Source organism: Coregonus clupeaformis, chromosome 23 (assembly GCF_020615455.1).
Source record: "Coregonus clupeaformis isolate EN_2021a chromosome 23, ASM2061545v1, whole genome shotgun sequence".
NCBI lineage: Eukaryota > Metazoa > Chordata > Actinopteri > Salmoniformes > Salmonidae > Coregonus > Coregonus clupeaformis.
In genome coordinates, this window is record NC_059214.1 from 748909 (window position 1) to 772177 (window position 23269).

The following is a 23269-nucleotide window of genomic DNA, read 5'->3' on the forward strand; positions in this document are numbered from 1 at the left end:
TGTGTCTGTGTGCCATTCAGAGGGTGAATGGGCAAGACACAATATTTAAGTGCCTTTGAACGAGGTATGGTAGTAGGTGCCAGGCGCACCGTTCTGTGTCAAGAACTGCAACGCTGCTGGGTTTTTCACACTCAACAGTTTCCCGTGTGTATCAAGAATGGTCCAACTGTGGGAAGCATTGGAGTCAACATGGGCCAGCATCCCTGTGGAAAGCTTTCGACACCTTGTAGGGTCCATGCCCCGACGAATTGAGGCTGTTCTGAGGGCCAAAAGGGGTGCAACTCAATATTTAGGAAGGTGTTCCTAATGTTTGGTAAACTCTGTAAACTAACAATATACTGTTTAGGTCCTACTACTTTTTGGAAGAGTATGATTTGAACATGGATTAGTACAACCTATATAACACACACACAAACACACAGTGCAAATTCCTGTCATATAACCAACACCAATTATTTATTGAATATTGCAGCACCAGTCATAGGCTCAGCTCAAATGTTGAGACATCATCACATCATTGGGATTCTTGGGAAGTCCATCCTGTTGCCCTGCAGCCTGAATTCATCTGCACCTGTTGCCAACCTAGTGGCCCATGTCTTTTACTATGGAAAATAAAACAACATTTTGTATACTTATTGAGATCAGACAGATGACTTGTATTCTAATAGGATAGATCTGATAGGATAGATTACTTTCCTTTCGAACAAATCTACAAAACCGGTTCTCCAATGTTGATGTACACAAACACAGGAAGCAAGCCACTTCAACACAAGATCTGTTTTAGGTTCAGGTGTGTTGCTACTTATCCTCACTGTTTCACTTGGGGAGATGGAGATCTTATTGTATTTGTCATTAGTTAATTGTCAATTGTCAATTGTAATTGTCATTAGGTAATCAACTGTTACTTTAGGGTATGTGGAGTTTCCATAAGGGAGGTTCCAGCATCAGGTGAGTAGGAGAAAGTGAGCCGTTTCAGATGAGGAGGGGAGGGAGGATTTGCTTGTGAGAAGCAAACATATGGCTGATAGGCATTCTCATAGGAGATCACGGACAGGACATGGGGGGCAAACATGTCTATTATCAAGAGGAGGGAGAGACATCTCAGTGAAAGACTGTCTGGTAAGGTCAACCTTTATGCTCTCTGTGATCAGTGAGTTGATCAGCATGATACTGATCGTACTGATAGGAATGTGTTTTTTTCATGAAGTATCGTCCATGCAAGCAGATGGCAATGACCTATTTACAAAAGCAAAACCTGCTTTGTACTGCATTGCTCATAGCACGTTTTCTATAGTGTGACCTGACTAGCACCTTTGTGGTGGTAATAGACTGTATTAGAAACAGAAAGCTATGGCTCCGCAGACACGAATGTCTCACAGTGAGTCATGCATCACAGAGCAACAGTACAAAGATGACGACCAAGAAGTTATGGTGAAATACTACCACTAGCGTTGTGTTGAACTTGTTTGTTGGGATTTTGTAATACGGATGTGACGGAATGAATGACCCATGAACCAGATGTGTGTGACAGTATTTAGTAAGGTCCAAACTACTTTTCTGTTTAGTTTTCCATCCTGATATCCATCCTGATTTCCATCCGTTTTCTGCAGAGTGCAATGGCAAGCCTGATATTCATTAGTATTTTGTTGTTGTCTGGTAAGTTTCATTTTCTCCATTGTGCCGTTGTGGTTCTGTCCCTTGTGTCTGCCTAATCTGTCATTGTTTGAATGCAAGTTGCTTCCGCATTAGTATGCCAAGTATTTCTGTAGTATCAGTAGGCTATGATACTACAATACTGTAATTATAATTGATTGGATTATTATAGTGCTTTTCCAGACAATCAAATAGATTTTTAATATAAGAGTGGAAACCCACCTTGGTCGTCCACTTTGGTGATGATACGGCAGACATTTTGTGCCAGAAAGCTCACCATGCTATACCCAGGGCTGGCTATGGGCTCCATTCATTTTGTATGTTTTTTTATTTTGATTATTCTTTATTTTTGGTTTTCCCTTTATTACTTTCCAACCCCACCACCCCTTCCCTAATTGGAGTAAACTAGTGAACAATAACGCTTAGGCCTCTACTTCCAGCTTATACATACTAAATATATTTTATGGACACAGTCAATTTTACAATAATTATATTTAGTTTGTTATTATTTGTTGTTAGTTGTTATTAGTCCCATCCTTCAACTCCATTCAACACCTCCCATCTATCTCTTAACACCATCCATATTGGATTTCTATTTGCCATATATTTTTCAACTGTACTGTGATGTTTTACAAAAGTTCTGAACCTTTCTATTCTCATTGTTTCTACAGATTGTAAATTGAAAATAATCATTTTTGCTAAAAGTATTATTATGTTATTGATCGATTGACTATGACTTTTCAGATCACCCAGTAGTGCTATCTGCAGGGTTAGCTCCAGGTAAATATTGCAATCCTTTAGCCATTCCTGGACCTGTGTCCAAAAACAAGCTACAAATGGACAGTACCAAAACAAATGATCTAATGATTCTGTCTCTTCGCAGCCAAATCTGCAGAGCTGGGAAGATTGTATCCCCCATATAAATAACATTCTATTGGTAGCAAGAATTTTATATAATAATTTAAATTGAAAGTTTCTAAGTTTTTTAATCCGGTGTCATTTTGCGTATCAGTTCATAAACACTATGCCATGGGATCGGTTCGTCTAAAATCTCTTCCCAACTATTTTGCAATCTATATGGGACGGCTGTCAATCCTTTGGTCCTTAAATGACACTGATATACTTTTTTATTTATCACAGTTTTCCTCAACCAATAAGGTTATTTAATGCAGGGCCGACAGACAACAGCCATATGGGCTCGATTCTTAACAAAAGAGTTGAGATGGTGCTGAAGGAGAAGGGCAACATCTTACGAGTTGCAACTCACTCTTTGTGATTTGGTGACTTTTATTTGCTGCTGCTACTCTGTTCTTTATTTTACTCTTATTATGATCTATCCTGATGCCTAGTCACTTTACCCTGCCTTCATGTACATATCTACCTCAAATACCTTATTATTATCTATCCTGATGCCTAGTCACTTTACCCTGCCTTCATGTACATATCTACCTCAAATACCTTATTATGATCTATCCTGATGCCTAGTCACTTTACCCTGCCTTCATGTACATATCTACCTCAAATACCTTATTATGATCTATCCTGATGCCTAGTCACTTTACCCTGCCTTCATGTACATATCTACCTCAAATACCTTATTATGATCTATCCTGATGCCTAGTCACTTTACCCTGCCTTCATGTACATATCTACCTCAAATACCTTATTATGATCTATCCTGATGCCTAGTCACTTTACCCTGCCTTCATGTACATACGGTATCTACCTCAAATACCTTGTCACTCTGCACATTGATCTGGTACTGGTACTCCCTGTATATAGCTCCACATTGATCTGGTACTGGTACTCCCTGTATATAGCTCCACATTGATCTGGTACTGGCCCCTCCTGTATATACAGTGCCTTGCAAAAGTATTCACCCTCCTTGGCGTTTTTCCTATTTTGTTGCATCACAACCTGTAATATAAATATATTTTTATTTTAATTTCATGTAATGGACATACACAAAAAGTCAAAATTGGTGAAGTGCAATGAAAAAAATAACTTGTTTCAAAAAATTCTAAAAAATAAATAACGGAAAAGTGGTGCGTGCATATATATTCACCCCCTTTGCTATGAAGCCCCTAAATAAGATCTGGTGCAACCAATTACCTTCAGAAGTCACATAATTAGTTAAATAAAGTCCATCTGTGTGCAATCTAAGTGTCACATGATCTCAGTATACATACACCTGTTCTGAAAGGCCCCAGAGTCTGCAACACCACTAAGCAAGTGGCACCACCAAGCAAGTAGCACCATGAAGACCAAGGAGCTCTCCAAACAGGTCAGGGACAAAGTTGTGGAGAAGTACACATCAGGGTTGGGTTTTTAAAATAAATCAGAAACTTTGAACATCCCACGGAGCACCATTAAATCCATTATAAAAAAATGGAAAGAATATGGCACCACAACAAACCTGCCAAGAGATGGCCGCCCACCAAAACTCACGGACCAGGCAAGGAGGGCATTAATCAGAGAGGCAACAAAGACACCAAAGATAACCCTGAAGGAGCTGCAAAACTCCACAGTGGATATTGGAGTATCTGTCCACAGGACCACTTTAAGCCGTACACTCCACAGATCTGGGCTTTACGGAAGAGTGGCCAGAAAAAAGCCATTGCTTAAAGAAAGAAATAAGCAAACACGTTTGGTGTTCGCCATAAGGCATGTGGGAGACTCCCCAAACATATGGAAGAAGGTACTCTGGTCAGATGATACTAAAATTGAGCTTTTTGGCCATCAAGGAAAACACTATGTCTGGCGCAAACCAAGCACCTCTCATCACCCCGAGAACACCATCCCCACAGTGAAGCATGGTGGTGGCAGCATCATGCTGTAGGGATGTTTTTCATCGGCAGGGAATGGGAAACTGGTCAGAATTGAAGGAATGATGGATGGCGCTAAATACAGGGAAATTCTTGAGGGAAATCTGTTTCAGTCTTCCAGAGATTTGAGACTGGGACGGAGGTTCACCTTCCAGCAGGACAATGACCCTAAGCATACTGCTGAAGCAACACTCAAATTGTTTAAGGGGAAACAATTAAATGTCTTGGATTGGCCTAGTCAAAGCCCAGACCTCAATCCAATTGAGAATCTGTGGTATGACTTAAAGATTGCTGTACACCAGCGGAACCCATCCAACTTGAAGGAGCTGGAGCAGTTTTGCCTTGAAGAATGGACAAAAATCCCAGTGGCTAGATGTGCCAAGCTTATAGAGACATACCCCAAGAGACTTGCAGCTGTAATTGCTGCAGAAGGTGGCTCTACAAAGTATTGACTTTGGTGGCGGGGGTGAACAGTTATGCATGCTCAATTTTTCTGTTTTTTAGTCTCGTTTGTTGTTTGTTTCACAATAAAAATATTTTGCATCTTCAAAGTGGAAGGCATGTTGTGTAAATCAAATGATACAAACCCCCCAGAAATCCATTTTAATTCCAGGTTGTAAGGCAACAAAATAGGAAAAATGCCAAGGGGGGTGAATACTTTCGCATGCCACTGTCCCTCCTGTATTGCGCTCCATTCTTGTGTATTTTATTTTATTTCCCGTGTTACTATTTATTTTTTTATTTTGTATGGATAACCTTTTATCAGACAGTGATGTAACGGAACAAAAAAAAAGGAAGTCTTGCTAAAATGATCTAAAAATGGTTTTGGATTGCGACAGCATTGCTGTTGACGTCAATGAAGATGTAGACTTTTTTGGGGGCATTTACTGTACACCCCATCCTCATGAAATAACTACACTGAGTATACAAAACATTAAGAACACCTGCTCTTTCCATGACATACAGTAGACTGACAAGGTGAATCCAGGTGAAAGCTATGATCCCTTATTGATGTAACTTGTTAAATCCACTTCAATCAGTGTAGATAAAGGGGAGGAGACAGGTTAAAGAAGGATTTTTAAGCCTTGAGACAATTGAGACATGGATTGTGTCTGTGTGCCATTCAGAGGGTGAATGGGCAAGACAAAATATTTAAGTGCCTTTGAACGAGGTATGGTAGTAGGTGCCAGGCGCACCGTTCTGTGTCAAGAACTGCAACGCTGCTGGGTTTTTCACACTCAACAGTTTCCCGTGTGTATCAAGAATGGTCCAACTGTGGGAAGCATTGGAGTCAACATGGGCCAGCATCCCCGTGGAAAGCTTTCGACACCTTGTAGGGTCCATGCCCCGACGAATTGAGGCTGTTCTGAGGGCCAAAAGGGGTGCAACTCAATATTTAGGAAGGTGTTCCTAATGTTTGGTAAACTCTGTAAACTAACAATATACTGTTTAGGTCCTACTACTTTTTGGAAGAGTATGATTTGAACATGGATTAGTACAACCTATATAACACACACACACGCACACACACACACACACAGTGCAAATTCCTGTCATATAACCAACACCAATTATTTATTGAATATTGCAGCACCAGTCATAGGCTCAGCTCAAATGTTGAGACATCATCACATCATTGGGATTCTTGGGAAGTCCATCCTGTTGCCCTGCAGCCTGAATTCATCTGCACCTGTTGTCCCAGCAGGACAACCTAGTGGCCCATGTCTTTTACTATGGAAAAGAAAACAAAATTTTGTATACTTATTTAGATCAGACAGATGACTTGTATTCTAATAGGATAGATCAGACAGATGACTTGTATTCTAATAAAGTAGATCAGACAGATGCTTATAGAGAACCAAAGGAATGAGAACCAACATGCTTGGCATAGAAAGGAGGACCATCTCTGAGTCAGTCTTCAGTGCGGTAACATCCGGGTTAGAGATAGATGTAATGGGTTGATGGTGGCTGAAGGATGGGATTAAAAACAAACAAAAGATAACTATTGTAAAATACATTGTGTCCGTAAAATGTATATAGTATGTATAAGCTGGAAGTAGAAGCCTAAGTGTTGTTGTACAATAGTTTACTCCAATTAGGGGAGGGGTGGTAGGGTTAGGGGAAAATAATAAAGGAAAATATATTTAAAATATATGTATATATTTACAAAAAAAATATATGGGTGATTGGAAATGATGCAGACAATTACATTGATGGAAGCTACAATCTGTGGTAGTATAGCTGATCACAAATCCGGGTTAGTGCTCTAATTTATGCCATAATAAGCAGGTTGCATTGTGTTCATTATAAGTTGTTTCTCATTAAGCTATACTGAATACAATACATACAACTTCCCTGTGATGTAACACTGCTACTGTGCTGTCCGCATTCATTTTTATGACAGGAAGTTGTGACTGTCGAACAGTGACTCAAAAGAGAAGTGAGAGCATCGCAGAATGAAATGCATCCCAGACCAAGAAGTTGCTGTTAATATCTCATATATTACAGTGCAATATTATCACAAACGTCTTGTCATTTAATTGTTTAAAAAAGAACAGGAGAGCCGCACACTCTAGGAGCTCAGATGCAATAATTTAAACATCAACGTTTCCACAGCCAAGCTGTCTTCATTAAGGTATGGATAGCAGGCACCTCGCCTAACCAGATTGTCAATGTTTGTTATAATTTCATAATCACGGCTACAACAGCAGCATTATTCCTCCTGAACCCAGAACGTCTAATGAAAAAATAACACCCATTCAGAAGGAGTGTCACTTCCCGTCTGGCTTGTATCTGTTCTTTGTTTAGCTTGTGATGGGACAATATTCTAGGTTATTAATTTAGTTTATAATTACTCTCTTGTAGCGTGGAATGTCTACACTGGTATTCATATTTTTGCTGTTTGGTAAGTCTCCTCTACCTCAATATTTGTATTTCATTCATTGCTTTATAGAAGGAAAGGGTTTTAGCTTGTCTAAAGAGAAAGTTGTCACCTCGTGGTCACCTCGTGGCCATCGAATCATTGATTCAGACTCTCGGCTTGCACACACACCTTCCACACACACTTTCACACAGAAACTCAAGGCTCTGATAAATGAACGAATTAATCATAGATGTCAGATGAAAAATGCATTTGTGATTGGCATGTGGTTGTAGCATTGTTAGCATGTGGTTGTGATTGGCATGTGGTTGTAGCATTGTTAGCATGTGGTTGTGATTGGCATGTGGTTGTAGCATTGTTAGCATGTGGTTGTGATTTACATGTGGTTGTAGCATTGTTAGCATGTGGTTGTGATTTACATGTGGTTGTAGCATTGTTAGCATGCGTTAGCAAACAGTAAGGACGACAACAGTACAGTAGTCCTACATGCATACTGTTGGAATGGAGGTTATGTGTTGATAGCCATACCTGCATCCAGAGATATGTAGAGAAACATGAGATAAAACAAAGTGTTTATCGTAGAGTGAAGCCGATAACCGAACCTTAAGGCCTTGGTAGAACATGGGTGAAGTAGGCATTGTGGTGCTTATGTGAATTTCCTTTCTTTTCAGGCCTGCCTACATCTCACTTAAAATATTGTTTTGCTTTTTTATAGAAAATAATGAATAAGGATGATAAAGACTTTCCATATAAGACTTTTTGTATAAGTTGTAGGTTGGGAGCTTTTGTGAAAGAGCACAGTTAGAAAGATATGGCATACAGAAGCAAACCGGATGGACATCATGAAAATGATCGGAGAGGTTGAGAGTAGAAGAAGTTCAGGAGAAAAAACAAACAAAATATAATTTTTGTAAAATTGACTGTGTCCATAAAATGTATATAGTATGTATAAGCTGGAAGTAGAGGCCTAAGCATTGTTGTTCACTAGTTTACTCCAAGTAGGGAAAGGGTGGTGGGGTTGGAAAGTAATAAAGGGGAATATATATTTTTTAAAGGATATGTATGTGTATGTATATCCTCTTATCCAGAGCAACTTACAGGAGCAATTAGGGTTAAGTGCCTTGGACAGTTTTTTCACCTAGTCGGCGATTAGAACCAGCAACCTTACGGTTACTGGCACAACGCTCTTACCCACTAAGCTACCTGCTGCCCCTTCTACATTACTACGAGACAAAAGCATCGTCCTTCATTTCCTGGAACTAAAATAGAAGTTCAGATGAGTTATTTCTGCTTTTATGTAGTGGTGAAAAAAATCTGATGCTAGTATTATTTCGTATCGCTGAATGTTTTTAAAGAAATGAGGAATATGACCTCAGCTTTACCCTAAAGCGCTGTCATTATCGCCCATGCTCTAGTCTAGTAACTGTAAGGGCAGGGCAGGCCTAGTTATTACATTTACATTTTTGTCATTTAGCAGACACTCTTAGCCAGAGCGACTTGCAGGAGCAATTAGGGCTAAGTTCCTTGCTCAATGGCATTTCGGCAGATTTTTCGCCTAGTCGGCTCGGGGATTAGAACCAGCGACCTCGGGGATTAGAACCAGCGACCTCGGGGATTGGCCCAATGCTCATAACCCTTACGCTGTCATGGTGTTGTTCATTCTCTCGAAGATCTTTAAGATCTCTCAATCTGCGTAAACCAGATATTCAGAGCTATCTTTAACACGTTGGCCATTTGCATATAGTTTGATTCTTCTTTCCGTTTTGAGGGTCTAGGTCTGGTTACTGTAAAGCACATAATGACAAATGCTATTACAAAGCTGCGATTTAAGGTAAATTACTCAACCAAACATGTCATCAGAGAAATCAGAAAGTAGAAATGGGTGATGTCATGCACCTTCCCATCATCTTGGTAACCAAGTGCTGGAATTAAATGGTAACCAAGTGCTGCCAGATAAATGAACAACCCAGTTTCAAATGTTCTAATATAGCTTTTGGAAGAGAAAAGTTTCCTTAATTTTCCAGGAACATGTTTGTTTATGGGAATGTTCTGTGCTTTCTTAAGCTCTTTCAACCACTTCCTCTTATATTTTGTCATTTCCTTTGAGTGAGCAGCACATCATGTCATTCCTCCAGTGAAGCCTGCCGTCACAACAGCAATGTGACTTTTATAATTTGGGCCACTCTGTGGTTTTGAAGTACCATGTCAGATCTAGCATAAGCTATCCTGATTCTCTCAAGGGGTCAGGATGTGGGCATGGAGGAGCAGGATACTCTCAGGCTCCATGTGGGCCTGTGCTTGAGAACCCCTGATGACATTAAGGCAAAGTAGCAAACCCCTCACTGTTTTACACCACAAGCCAATTCAGCCATTTATAGACTTTCTTACACGCAAACCACACACATTCACTAACACAGTGACATGGGTTCATTATCTGTGTTGAATTCTGAGCTTTGTTTGTAACTTTGACATATTGGAATGTTTCAGCAACAGCTGCATCTGAGAATGAAGTCACTGGGATTATAGGAGAGTCTGTTCTCCTGGCCTGCGACCTGATTTCATCCACGGCCATCGACACAGCAAGACTCCGGTTCTATTGGCAAGATAAGTCCAATAAAGTGTTGTACTCGTTCAACAAAGGAGAAGAGAACCAACATCAGCACGTCCTTTACACAAAAAGGATTAAAGCCTTTGGGGCTGAGATGAGTTCTGGGAATATCTCTATCAAACTCAGCCAAGTAACACTTCAAGATAACCAGAACACCTACTTGGCTTTCGCTACACTGTTCGGCGAGAATGGTATCAGCGGGTCGGAAACAAGGTGCAACGCTACCCTACTTGTGGCAGGTATGGTTGAGTTAATAACACTGGAGGCTGAGAGGAGGAGGACTCATAATAATGGCTGGAATGGAACGGCATCAACCACATGGGCACCGTGTGTTTGGTGTGTTTGATACCGTTCCACGGCTGCCTGTGTGAGTTATTCACAGCACTAATTCTGTCACTTTCTAAAATCTTCTTCTCTTTGCTTTGTACACTTTCAGCACGGTTCCTGACACCCAGTGTGACTGTGAACGAAACAAATATGAATGTCACGTGTTCAACCCAGGGGGGATACCCAAAACCAACGGTCACATGGACCATCCATGATGTCCTGTGGGCTCAGAAGCGTACTCTGGACCCGCATGAAGTACAGACCAACTTTACACTTGATCCTGAAAGTGGACTGTACACCGTCTGGAGCCAAGTGAATTCCACAGAAAATCAGACGGTGACCTGCCATATCTTCAACCCCGTTCTGAAGGAGACTGTAAGCAACACAGCCGTCGTCGGTCTCAGTCAGAGCATTCACACAGACCCTACAGGTACATATTACAGGACGTGACGCCACCTCTCACTGCCTAATATTCATTAACTGAAAACTGAATCACTCATCTTGTCTTTTCCCCATAGGTGATGTTCAGGAAGGCTTGTCTGCCGGCCTTATTGGAGTCATTATTTCAATATTGATTACGTTTATCTTCGGGGTGATTTATTTTGTTTTCAAATACTGTAAGTTGCAATTTCAGATGTTTTATTTACTGTAATGAAATCAGATTCAGTACTGTATGAAGTTGTCTTAGTCTGTAATTACTCTGTCAGTGCCAAATCTAAGGATTTGATCTCCATTTACATTCAAATACAATATTATTTCAGATTTGAGGAGTGTTAGTATGTGAAAATCAATTGGCCCTGTGTACATTTCGTTCAGTAGTTAGATGGGCTGCAGTGTATTGTTAGTTATGACTAAAACACTGATCCATGTGGATCTGGTTAATTATGACTAAAACACTGATCCATGTTGATCTAGGTCATGGAGCCAGAGGTGGTGCAACAGGAGCCAGCCGTGTTGCCACAGGAGCCAGCGGTGTTGCCACAGGAGCCAGCGGTGTTGCCACAGGAGCCAGCCGTGTTGCCACAGGAGCCAGCGGTGTTGCCACAGGAGCCAGCCGTGTTGCCACAGGAGCCAGCCGTGTTGCCACAGGAGCCAGCCGTGTTGCCACAGGAGGTGATGAGGAGCTGAGCATTCTAATGGGTTCCACAACAAGCCAGCCTCAGGACAACGGTAGTGTTGATCAAGTTGATGGAGCCACGGTTACCAACGCTAACGGTGCTGCAGCAAACAGAGCTGAAGGTGTAACAGAACCAGTGGATGACACGGTAAACATGCAACTGGACTAAAGTAGTTTTGACACAGGTCTAAGCCTGAGCTAGATTCTAATGTTTTCCTTGTAATAACTATTAGAAAAGCTTTAGAACATCTACAGTAGAACATTTTCAAATACTTATTTCCAAACACACTATTTCAAACGCATGGGAGTCTTTTCAAAACACATTCCAAAAGTATGCAAATATTTTCATCCAAATGTGTTAGAAAATAATTGCAACACCCTAAATAGTATTTCAAATCATGTCTGATATTCATTGGACAAACCTGCCTTGTGGGATCCAAGACATCTGACGTTTAAAAATGTACTTTTGTTGTATATTTGACTTGAATTCATGAAGAACACTGAAGTTAAACGTTTTACCCAAAATAGGCCAGCCAGAGAGAGACCTGAACCTATGACGAGCCACCTCATTCTCTCTGCAATGCCTTTGTGTGTCAAGTTACTGTGGATGTTGTAAAGTTTATGCTTTGACTAAGGACTAAGGATTAGATTCAATCTGGACCTCGATGGACATTTGAAAGTAATTTCCGATTGAGTCCACATATGCAGCATTTACTGTGAATGCAGTCTCTGCCAAACAGACCTCACTGTGTCCAGAATTAGGGACAGCTGTTACAGAACTGTATCTAGGCCTACCTGATACTTTTATGAGTATATTTAAATAACATTTAGATACATTTGCATTCAGTGGCTCATGGATAGATGCAACGGCCCAAAGACACACCCAGTTTATATCGACTTGAAGATTAAAAATAGGTTTTATTTTGAACTTTAACAGAATTATCAGTAAAAAAAAAAAAAAATTATGAATAGTAACAGGTTAAGATATCTATTAAAGTTGTGTGAGTCAGCTGTAGGGGTGCCCATGTTGCTGGTGATCGGAAGGGTCCGGTGCGAGAGATGCAGGTTGAAGTGGCCAGAGTCTGAGTAGTGCAGAAGGTGTCGTATGCTGAGGCAGTGGAGAAAGTAGAGGAGGATGGGGTCAACGTTGAGGGATCCTGAGAGGATTCCCAGTGAGTAGTAGATTTATGATAGCACAGAGGGATTAGGCCAACGAGTGAGATATGCTTCAGTAAGGTTGGCTTCTTAGCGTTCATAACCGTGGTTATCAACTGTACCGCAGAAATGGAACGTAAATCACAGAAAATAGATGTTGTGGTGGCAGCTGCAGAGAAGTACCTGGGTGTACGAGATTACTGCAGAGGAGTTATATGATGTTTTCAGAATTGTATTGGTTGAAATAGTGGTACATTGGTGTAGCGTTGGTTGGTGTTGCAATTTTATTTTGATTTTTCCCTTTTTTATATCACAAATGTAATGTGATTGAACACGCACTACCACACAGTGGGTGGGTGACGGCATGCACAAACAAAATGTGCGGACGCCATGATACCAAAGAAGAAGAAGAGATCCAATCCAGTGACAGGCCCAAGTCTTCCACCCTGCAAAAAAACAGTTTCCAGGGCCTGGTAGATATTTAGCTGATATGCTGAAAGAGTCTGGGCACCACCCTTTTACCAAACCCACACATCCTGTACAGACTTGACACTCATTCTTCCTGCTCCTGCATCGGAAAACAAAATGGCGAAGAGTGATTTATCTCGGGAGCATTTGATCTGCTCTGTCTGTCTCGATGTCTTCTCCAAACCCGTCACTATTCCCTGTGGACACATCTTCTGCCAGGGATGTACAAAGACCTATTGGAACAAAGGGGAGTGCAGCTGCCCTCTGTGTACGAGAGAAAATGTATAATGAATCTGATTTGATTTGAACATGATGTTATATTAACTTTGTGCAAGTCTCTGGAGCAATACTTCCATGTAGTCTAAATGGATGTGCCAAAACCATTGGTTATATTTTTTTTATATATGCAGGTGCCGAAGTGATAATTACAATCGCCTCACCTGTGTGAGGGAGGTACATAGTGGTATTAAAAACATTAGTGAACCAATATTTGTTACAATATACATTCAATATATATATACTAATACACAGATCAGCAGAATGAACTCGATAAATAGCATTTAGATATCACGATGACACGTTTGTCACGGATTCAGCCGAGGCTGCTCCTCCTCCTTGCTCGGGCAGGCTTCGGCGTTCGTCGTCCCCGGAGTACTAGCTGCTGCCGATCGATGTTTCGGTGTTTGACTTGTTTGGTCTTTATTGTTTACACCTGTTTCCCATTATGTTGGATTGTATTGGATGAGTGGAAGACAGCATTCAGTACCACCTCGGGTCACTATCAGTACCTCGTCATGCCATACGGTTTAATGAATGCTCCTTCAGTCTTCCAATCATTTGTGGACGAGATTTTCCGGGATTTGCATGAACAGGGTGTAGTGGTGTATATTGATGACATTCTAATATACTCCGCTACATGAGCCGAGCATGTGTCCCTGGTGCGTCGGGTGCTGGGTAGACTGTTGGAGCATGACCTGTATGTGAAGGCGGCGAAATGTCTGTTCTTCCAGGAGTCCATCTCCTTCCTGGGACATCGGTTGTCCGCGTCAGGGGTGGAGATGGAGATTGACCGCGTTTCAGCCGTGCGTAATTGGCAGACTCCCACCACGTTTAAGGAGGTGCAGCGGTTTTGGGGTTTTGCCAATTACTACCGGAGGTTTATCCGGGGATTTGGACAGGTAGCAGCTCCCATCACCTCCCTGCTAAATGGGGGCCCGGTGCGTTTGCAGTGGTCGGCTGAGGCGGACAGGGCGTTTAGACATCTGAAGGACCTTTTCACCTCGGCTCCGGTGCTGGCACATCCGGATCCCTCTTTGGCGTTCCAAGTTGAGGTGGATGCGTCCGAGGCGGGGATCGGTGCTATACTGTCTCAGCGCTCGGGCACGCCTCCAAAACTCCACCCCTGTGCTTTCTATTCTAAGAAGCTCAGTCCGGCGGAACGCAATTATGACGTGGGGGACAGGGAGCTGCTAGCGGTGGTTCAAGCCCTGAAGGTGTGGAGGCATTGGCTTGAGGGGGCTAAACACCCTTTTCTCATTCTGACTGACCATCGTAACCTGGAGTACATCCGGGCAGCGAGGAGACTGAACCCTCGTCAGGCTAGGTGGGCCATGTTTCTTACCCGATTTGTATTTAAGCTCACTTATAGACCAGGGTCACAGAACGCTAAGGCAGACGCTAAGTCCCGACGATATGACACAGAGGAGAGGTCCATTGTGCCCACTCCCATACTTCCGGAGTCTTGTCTGGTGGCACCGGTAGTGTGGGAGGTCGATGCGGAAATCGAGCGGGCGTTACGTGCCGACCCTACTCCCCCAGAGTGTCCAGAGGGACGGAGGTACGTGCCGCTCGAGGTCCGTGATCGACTGATATATTGGGCTCACACGTCACCCTCCTCTGGTCATTCTGGTATTGGTCGGACAGTGCCGGTGTGCGCCCAGTGTAAGGCATCTAGACACCTGCCCAGGGGGATATTACAACCCCTACCCATTCCACAACGGCCGTGGTCCCACCTATCGGTGGATTTTGTCACGGACCTTCCCCCCTCCCAGGGGAATACCACGATCTTGGTCGTTGTGGATCGGTTTTGAATTGGTTTAGATTGAACGAGGTATGTTATAGGTTACAACTGCCCATTAATTACCACATTAACCCCTCGTTCCATGTGTCTCTCCTCAGGCAGGTGGTAGCTGGTCCACTCCAGGAGAATGAGATACGAGAGGCTCCTCCGCCCCCACTAGACATCGAGGGGGCTCCGGCGTACTCAGTCCGGTCCATTGTGGATCCGAGGCATCGGATGGGGGGTCTGCAGTATCTCGTGGAGTGGGAGGGGTACGGTCCGGAGGAACGGTGCTGGGTCCCTAGGAGGGACATCCTAGATCCCTCCCTGTTGAGGGATTTCCACCGGAGTCATCCGACTTGCCCTGCTCCGCGTCCTCCTGGCCGTCCCCGAGGCAGGGGTCGGCGCACGGCTGGAGCCGCGCGTCAAGGGGTGGGTACTGTCACGGATTCAGCCGAGGCTGCTCCTCCTCCTTGCTCGGGCAGGCTTCGGCGTTCGTCGTCCCCGGAGTACTAGCTGCTGCCGATCGGTGTTTGTCTTGTTTGGTCTTTATTGTTTACACCTGTTTCCCATTATGTTGGATTGTATTCCCTATATTACCCCCTGTCTCTCATTGGTTATTTTGTGTGTTATTGTTCGTTGTCATTCCGGCAGTTGCTTGTATGTACGGGGCTTTGGGTTTTCCTCCCTGTTTGGAGGTTTGTTGTTTTGAACGTTGATTTTACTGTGTTCAGTAAACTACGTTGCCAGCCGCTCTGTGTCCTGTGTTTGACTTCGCTAACCGCATACACGTCGCGTGACAATGTAGGAAATTAGAGAAATTGTGGTGCATTTAGTTACTTACTATTGCACAGTAAAGCCTACAAAAATAGATGCTTTGGGGTATAAAAAAATAGACATCTGGATAGAAAGATTGTTATTGAATGTAGAAAGATATACATATGCATCAGCATTCAAAATACAGCGCAGCCATATAATCTATAAAAAATGGTCTGAATGAGAAATCATCATTTAGACCTCGAAGGGTGCATGGTATTTAATCTACCAATCCAAAACATCTCTCACTGTGAGATCATTTTAGGGAGTTTACTACCTCTAATAGGTGTGACCTGTTCCAGGCCCACAATGCACAAAGAGGACGGTGGGCCGTGTTTGGCTTCTAAGTAGTGTTTTGCCATAGCATATTCAATGTCGCCATTAATCCTCCTGTAGCTCAGTTGGTAGAGCATGGTGCTTGCAACGCCAGGGTTGTGGGTTCGAGTCCCATGGGGGGCCAGTATGAAAAATGTATGCACTCACTAACTGTAAATCGCTCTGGATTAGACCATCTGCTAAATGACTAAAATGTAAGGATGATTATGTTAAGTATTCTTGACTGAATCAACAGATAAGACACTTATCTCCCTCACTAACTTTAAGCATCAGTTGTCAGAGCACCTTACCGATCACTGCACCTGTACACAGCCCATCTGAAATTAGCCCGCCCAACTACCTCATCCCTATATTGTTATTTATTTTGCTAATTTGTACCCCAGTATCTCTATTTGCACATCATCTCTTGCACATCTATCATTCCAGTGTTAATACTAATTGTAATTATTTTGCACTATAGCCTATTTTATTGCCTTACCTCCATAACTTGCTAAATTTGCACACACTGTATATTATATGTATTTCTGTTGTATTTTTGACTTTGTTTTGTTTTACCCCATATGTAACTCTGTGTTGTTGTTTTTATCGCACTGCTTTGCTTTATCTTGGCCAGGTCGCAGTTGTAAATGAGAACTTGTTCTCAACTGGTTTACCTGGTTAAATAAAGGTGAAATAAAAAATAAAATAAAAAAAGACCATCACCTTGGATTCCCAATTCTGTCGAGAGCCATATCTGGCTATCTCCTGACGGGACCAGTGCTAGCAACACAGACCCACACATCCGGCCCCACACCCTCCACCCAGACAGGCTCAAACATAGTAAAATGGTGAGGGGTACTCAAGGCTTGAGTAGCGGCTGCCACTTTTGGCAAGTGTACTTTCAGAATCTTCACACTGGATCATGGGAGGACTCATATTGTGAGGTCGGTGTGATTTACAAGGCAAATGCTGGAATAATGAAGGAGTGTTGGATCACACGGTTTTCCACCTCTCAGTCTACTATGCTCAGGTATGTTCAGGTGAGACAGTTCATAACGTAACCACCGGTAACAAGATTACTGGTAGCATTCATGTGTATTTAGACTATGACTCTGGAATCCATTCTATATAAAGTAGTGCATCAGGTAATTTAGTAATTCATATATACTCTTTCACCACCAAATTCAGTGAACCTCTGTACAGGGTGGACAAGGTCTGGAGGTGTTTCAGTCCAGGGTGGACAAGATCTGGAGTTGTTTCAGTCCAGGGTGGACAAGATCTGGAGTTGTTTCAGTCCAGGGTGGACAAGATCTGGAGTTGTTTCAGTCCAGGGTGGACAAGATCTGGAGGTGTTTCAGTCCAGGGTGGACAAGGTCTGGAGGTGTTTCAGTCCAGGGTGGACAAGGTCTGGAGGTGTTTCAGTCCAGGGTGGACAAGATCTGGAGGTGTTTCAGTCCAGGGTGGACAAGGTCTGGAGTTGTTTCAGTCCAGGGTGGACAAGGTCTGGAGTTGTTTCAGTCCAGGGTGGACAAGATCTGGAGTTGTTTCAGTCCAGGGTGGACAAGATCTGGAGTTGTTTCAGTCCAGGGTGGACAAGATCTGGAGGTGTTTCAGTCCAGGGTGGACAAGGTCTGGAGGTGTTTCAGTCCAGGGTGGACAAGGTCTGGAGGTGTTTCAGTCCAGGGTGGACAAGATCTGGAGGTGTTTCAGTCCAGGGTGGACAAGGTCTGGAGTTGTTTCAGTCCAGGGTGGACAAGGTCTGGAGTTGTTTCAGTCCAGGGTGGACAAGGTCTGGAGTTGTTTCAGTCCAGAGTGGATACGCCATCCCATCTGGTTTGGGCTTAATGGGACTATCATTTGTTTTTCAACAGGACAATGACCCAACACACCTCCAGGCTCTGTAAGGGCTATTTGACCAAGAAGGAGAGTGATGGAGTGCTGCATCAGATGACCTGGCCTCCACAATCCCCCGGCCCAATGGAGATGGTTTGGGATGAGTTGGACCGCAGAGTGAAGGAAAAGCAGCCAACAAGTGCTCAGCATATGTGGGAACTCCTTCAAGACTGTTGGAAAATCATTCCAGGTGAAGCTGGTTGAGAGAATGCCAAGAGTGTGCAAAGCTGTCATCAAGGCAAAGGGTGGCTATTTGAAGAATCTCAAATATAAAATACATTTTGATTTGTTTAACACTTTTTTTGGTTACTACAAGATTCCATATGTGTTAATTCACAGTTTTGATGTCTTCACTATAATTCTACAATGTAAAAAATAGTAAAAATAAAGAAAAACCCTTGAATAAGTAGGTGTGTCCAAACCTTTGACTGGTACTGTATAACAAAGGAATGATGGTATCAAAAAACTAGCAGAGAATTATTCAGGCATACAATGCCAAAATGGTGTGTATGGGTTTGAGAAATCCAGATGGTCTCAGATACAATACTCTCCTGAGTAATGATGAGCTTGGGTACTCATACACCAGTGAGGTCAGTCAGCCTCCGTTTCCTGTGTTTGAGGTACCGAAAAAAAAAAAATGCATACACCTGTGTCCCTTTGGTGTAACATATAGGCTACCAACCTTAACACACACTTCATGTCATACACTACTTCGATTCAATCCATCTTGCGTATTTCCGCGCTAGCGCAATTGAAATGTAAAAAATATCATTTCAGATTGAGCCGACAGGAGAGGAAGAAGAGAGAGCGCCGGAGTGTGTGTATGTTTGTGTGTGTGTGTGTGTGTGTGTGTGTGTTTGTTTGTGTGTGTGAGTGTGTGAGTGTGTGTGTGTGTGTGTGTGTGTGTGTGTGCGTGTGTGTGTGTGTGTTTGTTTTATGTGTGTGTGTGTGTGTGTGTGAGACCGGAATGTCATAGAGTGTAAGGTCCCATTAGGGATGTGCCGTGGGTGTGACGGGGATAGTATCTTTCAGGGGAGCGTGGGGTTAAGTCCGTGTTTATGAAACACAGTGGGAGAATGGGCTCCCATGCAACGCTGGCGCTCCGGCGGTATTTCATGTGTTTGGGGGCCGTCATGGCCTGCTAAGACTAACTGATGGGAACTAAAACCCTCAGCAAGGATTTGGCCTCTCTGCCAACGGAAAAGTACTCGATGCAGCAGCTTTGAAGGGATTTCTCTTCTTTCTTTCTTTGTTCAGGGGGAAAAGGGGGGAAGCGACATCAAGATGTAAGACAAACTGCCCAGAGCAAATGTGATGGAAACATGAGAGGTCAGTCAAACACAAATAACCACAACCGGGGATCTGCATCATGATCCTCGGGATCAGAGGAGACTAGGATCCATCCAGAAATATGACATTCAAGCTGTCACTAATACTAACACAGTTCATACAATTGAGCTATTTATTTCCCTTTCTCACCACAGGGGGGTAGAGTTTCCTTTAGGGGCCGTGCTACAGATCAACGTTACAGTAGATTATGTGGCTACATATTACTGAAAGAAACTGAAGATGACGAGTTGTTACATTCATATCCAACAAGTTGAATTGACTTGCCCATGTTGACTTTCATCTTTGACATACAATATATATATACAAAAGTATGTGGACACCCCTTCAAATGAGTGGATTCGGCTATTTCAGCCACACCCGTTGCTGACAGGTGTATAAAATCGAGCACACAGCCATGCAATCTCCATAGACAAACATTGGCAGTAGAATGGCCCGTACTGAAGAGCTCAGTGACTTTCAACGTGGCACCGTCACAGGATGCCACCTTTCCAACAAGTCAATTTGTCACGCTCTGGTTCCGGGACGTTGTTATTGAACCAGGGTGTGTTTGTATTGTTGGGTGTTGTGTGGGTTAGGTTGGGGATAGGGTGTGTTCGTTTTGTTGTGTGCTGTTTGGTTGGGGTGTCTAGGTGGTTGTCTTCCTTGTTTGTATTCATGTGACTCCCAATCGGAGGTAACGAGTGACAGCTGTCGGCTCGTTATCTCTGATTGGGAGCCATATTTAAACTGTGTGGTTTCACCTTGTATTTTGTGGGTTTTTGTTCCTTTCAGTCAGTGTTGCTGTTGGACTTCATTTGAGTCGTCTTTTGTTTTGGATACGTTATTTAATAAAGTCATGTTTCTTGGACACGCTGCGCCTTGGTCCGCTTCCTCTATTTACGACGACCGTGACAGAAAAACCCACCACAAAAAAGACCAAGCAGCGTGTCAAGCGGCAACAGGACCTACCTACACAGGATTTATGGACTCCCATAAAGGATTCATGGACATGGGAGGAGATTCTGGATGGTGAGGGGCCTTGGGATCAACCGGGAGAATATCGCCGTCCTCGTGAAGAGCGGGAGGCAGCTAAAGCCGAGAGGCGGCGATATGAGGAGGCAGCACGGAGGCAAGGCTGGAAGCCCGAGAGTATTACCCAAAAATTTCTTGGGGGGGGGCTAGAAGGGAGTGTGGCGAAGTCAGGTAGGAGACCTGCGCCTACTCCCTGGACTGACCGTGGAGAGCGAGAGTACGGGCAGACACCGTGTTACGCAGTAGAGCGCATGGTGTCTCCTGTACGCAGGCATAGCCCGGTTCGGTACATTCCGGCTCCACGTATCGGCCGGGCTAGACTGAGCATTGAGCCAGATGTCATGAGGCCGGCCCCACGCATCCGGTCACCAGTGCGTCTCCTCGGGCCGGCTTACATGGCACCAGCCTTACGCATGGTGTCCCCGGTTCGCCTACATAGCCCGGTGCGGGTTATTCCACCTCCCTGTACTGGTCAGGCGACGGGGAGCATACAACCAGGTAAGGTTGGTCAGGCTCAGTGCTCAAGGGAGCCAGTACGCCTGCACGGTCCGGTATTTCCGGCACCACCTCCTGTCTCCAGTCCAGTACCACCAGTGCCTGCACCACGCACTAAGCCTCCTGTGTGTTCCCCGAGTCCTGTGCGTCCTGTTCCTGCTTCCCGCACTAGCCCTGAGATGCGTGTCCTCAGCCCGGTACCTCCAGTTCCGGCACCACGCATCAGGCCTACGGTCGTCCCCAGGGCCAAGCATGCCCTGTTGCTTCTCCCGCACTAGCCCTGAGATGCGTGTCCTCAGCCCGGTACCTCCAGTTCCGGCACCACGCATCAGGCCTACGGTGCGTCCCCAGGGCCAAGCATGCCCTGTTGCTTCTCCCCGCACTAGCCCTGAGATGCGTGTCCTCAGCCCGGTACCTCCAGTTCCGGCACCACGCACCAGGCCTACGGTGCGCCTCAGACGGCCAGAGTCTGCCGTCTGCCCAACGGGGCCTGAACTGTCCGTCTGCCCAACGCCGTCTGAACTGCCCGTCTGCCCAACGGCGCCTGAACTGTCCGTCTGCCCAACGCCGTCTGAACTGCCCGTCTGCCCAACGGCGCCTGAACTGCCCGTCTGCCCAACGGGCGCCTGAACTGCCCGTCTGCCCTATGGCGCCTGAACTGCCCGTCTGCCAAGCGTTGCATAAGCCGCCCGTCTGTACTGAGCCTGCAAAGCCGCCCGTCTGCCATGAGCCTTCAGAGCCGTCCGCCAGACCGGGAGCCGCTAGAGCCTTCCGCCAGACAGGAGCCGCTAGAGCCTTTCGCCAGACAGGAGCAGCCAGAGCCTTCCGCCAGACAGGATCAGCCAGAGCCTTCCGCCAGACAGGATCAGCCAGAGCCTTCCGCCAGACAGGATCAGCCAGAGCCTTCCGCCAGACAGGATCAGCCAGAGCCTTCCGCCAGACAGGATCAGCCAGAGCCTTCCGCCAGACAGGATCAGCCAGAGCCGTCCCGCCAGACAGGATCAGCCAGAGCCTTCCGCCAGCCATGAGCAGCCAGATCCGTCAGCCAGCCATGAGCAGCCAGATCCGTCAGCCAGCCATGAGCAGCCAGATCCGTCAGCCAGCCATGAGCAGCCAGATCCGTCAGCCAGCCATGAGCCGTCCAGCCAGGATCCGCCAGAGCCGTCCAGCCAGGATCCGCCAGAGCCGTCCAGCCAGGATCCGCCAGAGCCGCCCAGCCCGGATCCGCCAGCCAGCCAGGATCCGCCAGAGCCAGCCAGCCAGGATCCGCCATTTAGTCAGGTACTGTCCCTTAGCCCCGGTGCTGCCCCTTAGTCCGGTGCTGCCCCTTAGCCCGGTGCTGCCCTTATCCCGGTGCTGCCCCTTATCCCGGTGCTGCCCCTTAGTCCGGTGCTGCCCCTTAGTCCGGTGTTGCCCCTTAGTCCAGGTGGGGGTTAGTTGGAGGGTGGTCATTGGGAGGAGGCTACTGAAGCAGGTTGTGACTGTGGTGGGGTGGGGATCACGACCGGGGCCAGAGCCGCCACCGTGGACAGACGCCCACCCAGACCCTCCCCTAGTCTCTATGTTGGTGCGCCCGGGGTTCGCACCTTTAGGGGGGGGGTACTGTCACGCTCTGGTTCCGGGACGTTGTTATTGAACCAGGGTGTGTTTGTATTGTTTGGTGTTGTGTGGGTTAGGTTGGGGATAGGGTGTGTTCGTTTTGTTGTGTGCTGTTTGGTTGGGGTGTCTAGGTGGTTGTCTTCCTTGTTTGTATTCATGTGACTCCCAATCGGAGGTAACGAGTGACAGCTGTCGGCTCGTTATCTCTGATTGGGAGCCATATTTAAACTGTGTGGTTTCACCTTGTATTTTGTGGGTTTTTGTTCCTTTCAGTCAGTGTTGCTGTTGGACTTCATTTGAGTCGTCTTTTGTTTTGGATACGTTATTTAATAAAGTCATGTTTCTTGGACACGCTGCGCCTTGGTCCGCTTCCTCTATTTACGACGACCGTGACACAATTCATCAAATTTCTGCCCTGCTAGAGCTGCCCCGGGGCCAATTGTAAGTGCTGTTATTGTGAAGTGGAAACGTATAGGAGCAACAACGGCTCAGCCGCGAAGTGGTAGGCCACAAAAGCTCACAGAACGGGACCGCCGAGTGCTGAAGCGCGTAGCGTGTAAAAATCGTCTGTCCCCCGGCGTCAACTGGGAACTCCATATTAATGCCCATGATTTTGTAATGAGATGTTCGACACATCCTTTTGGTCATGTATTATATCTAAGTTGTATTTGAAAGATCTTCCTTTCTGTCCCATATA

General features: G+C 45.0%; 1 protein-coding gene across 1 annotated transcript; it reads left to right on the plus strand.

Annotated features, from left to right (window-relative positions):
• Positions 1–1579: 1579 nt before the first annotated feature.
• LOC121536177 (CD276 antigen-like) lies at positions 1580–15253 on the plus strand. Its single transcript, XM_041843453.1, has 6 exons — positions 1580–1656; positions 9847–10206; positions 10404–10724; positions 10813–10911; positions 11210–11559; positions 15213–15253. Exons 1-6 carry the CDS (start codon positions 1617–1619, stop codon positions 15243–15245), a joined length of 1203 nt encoding a protein of 400 aa, XP_041699387.1. The 5' UTR covers positions 1580–1616; the 3' UTR covers positions 15246–15253.
• Positions 15254–23269: the final 8016 nt, after the last annotated feature.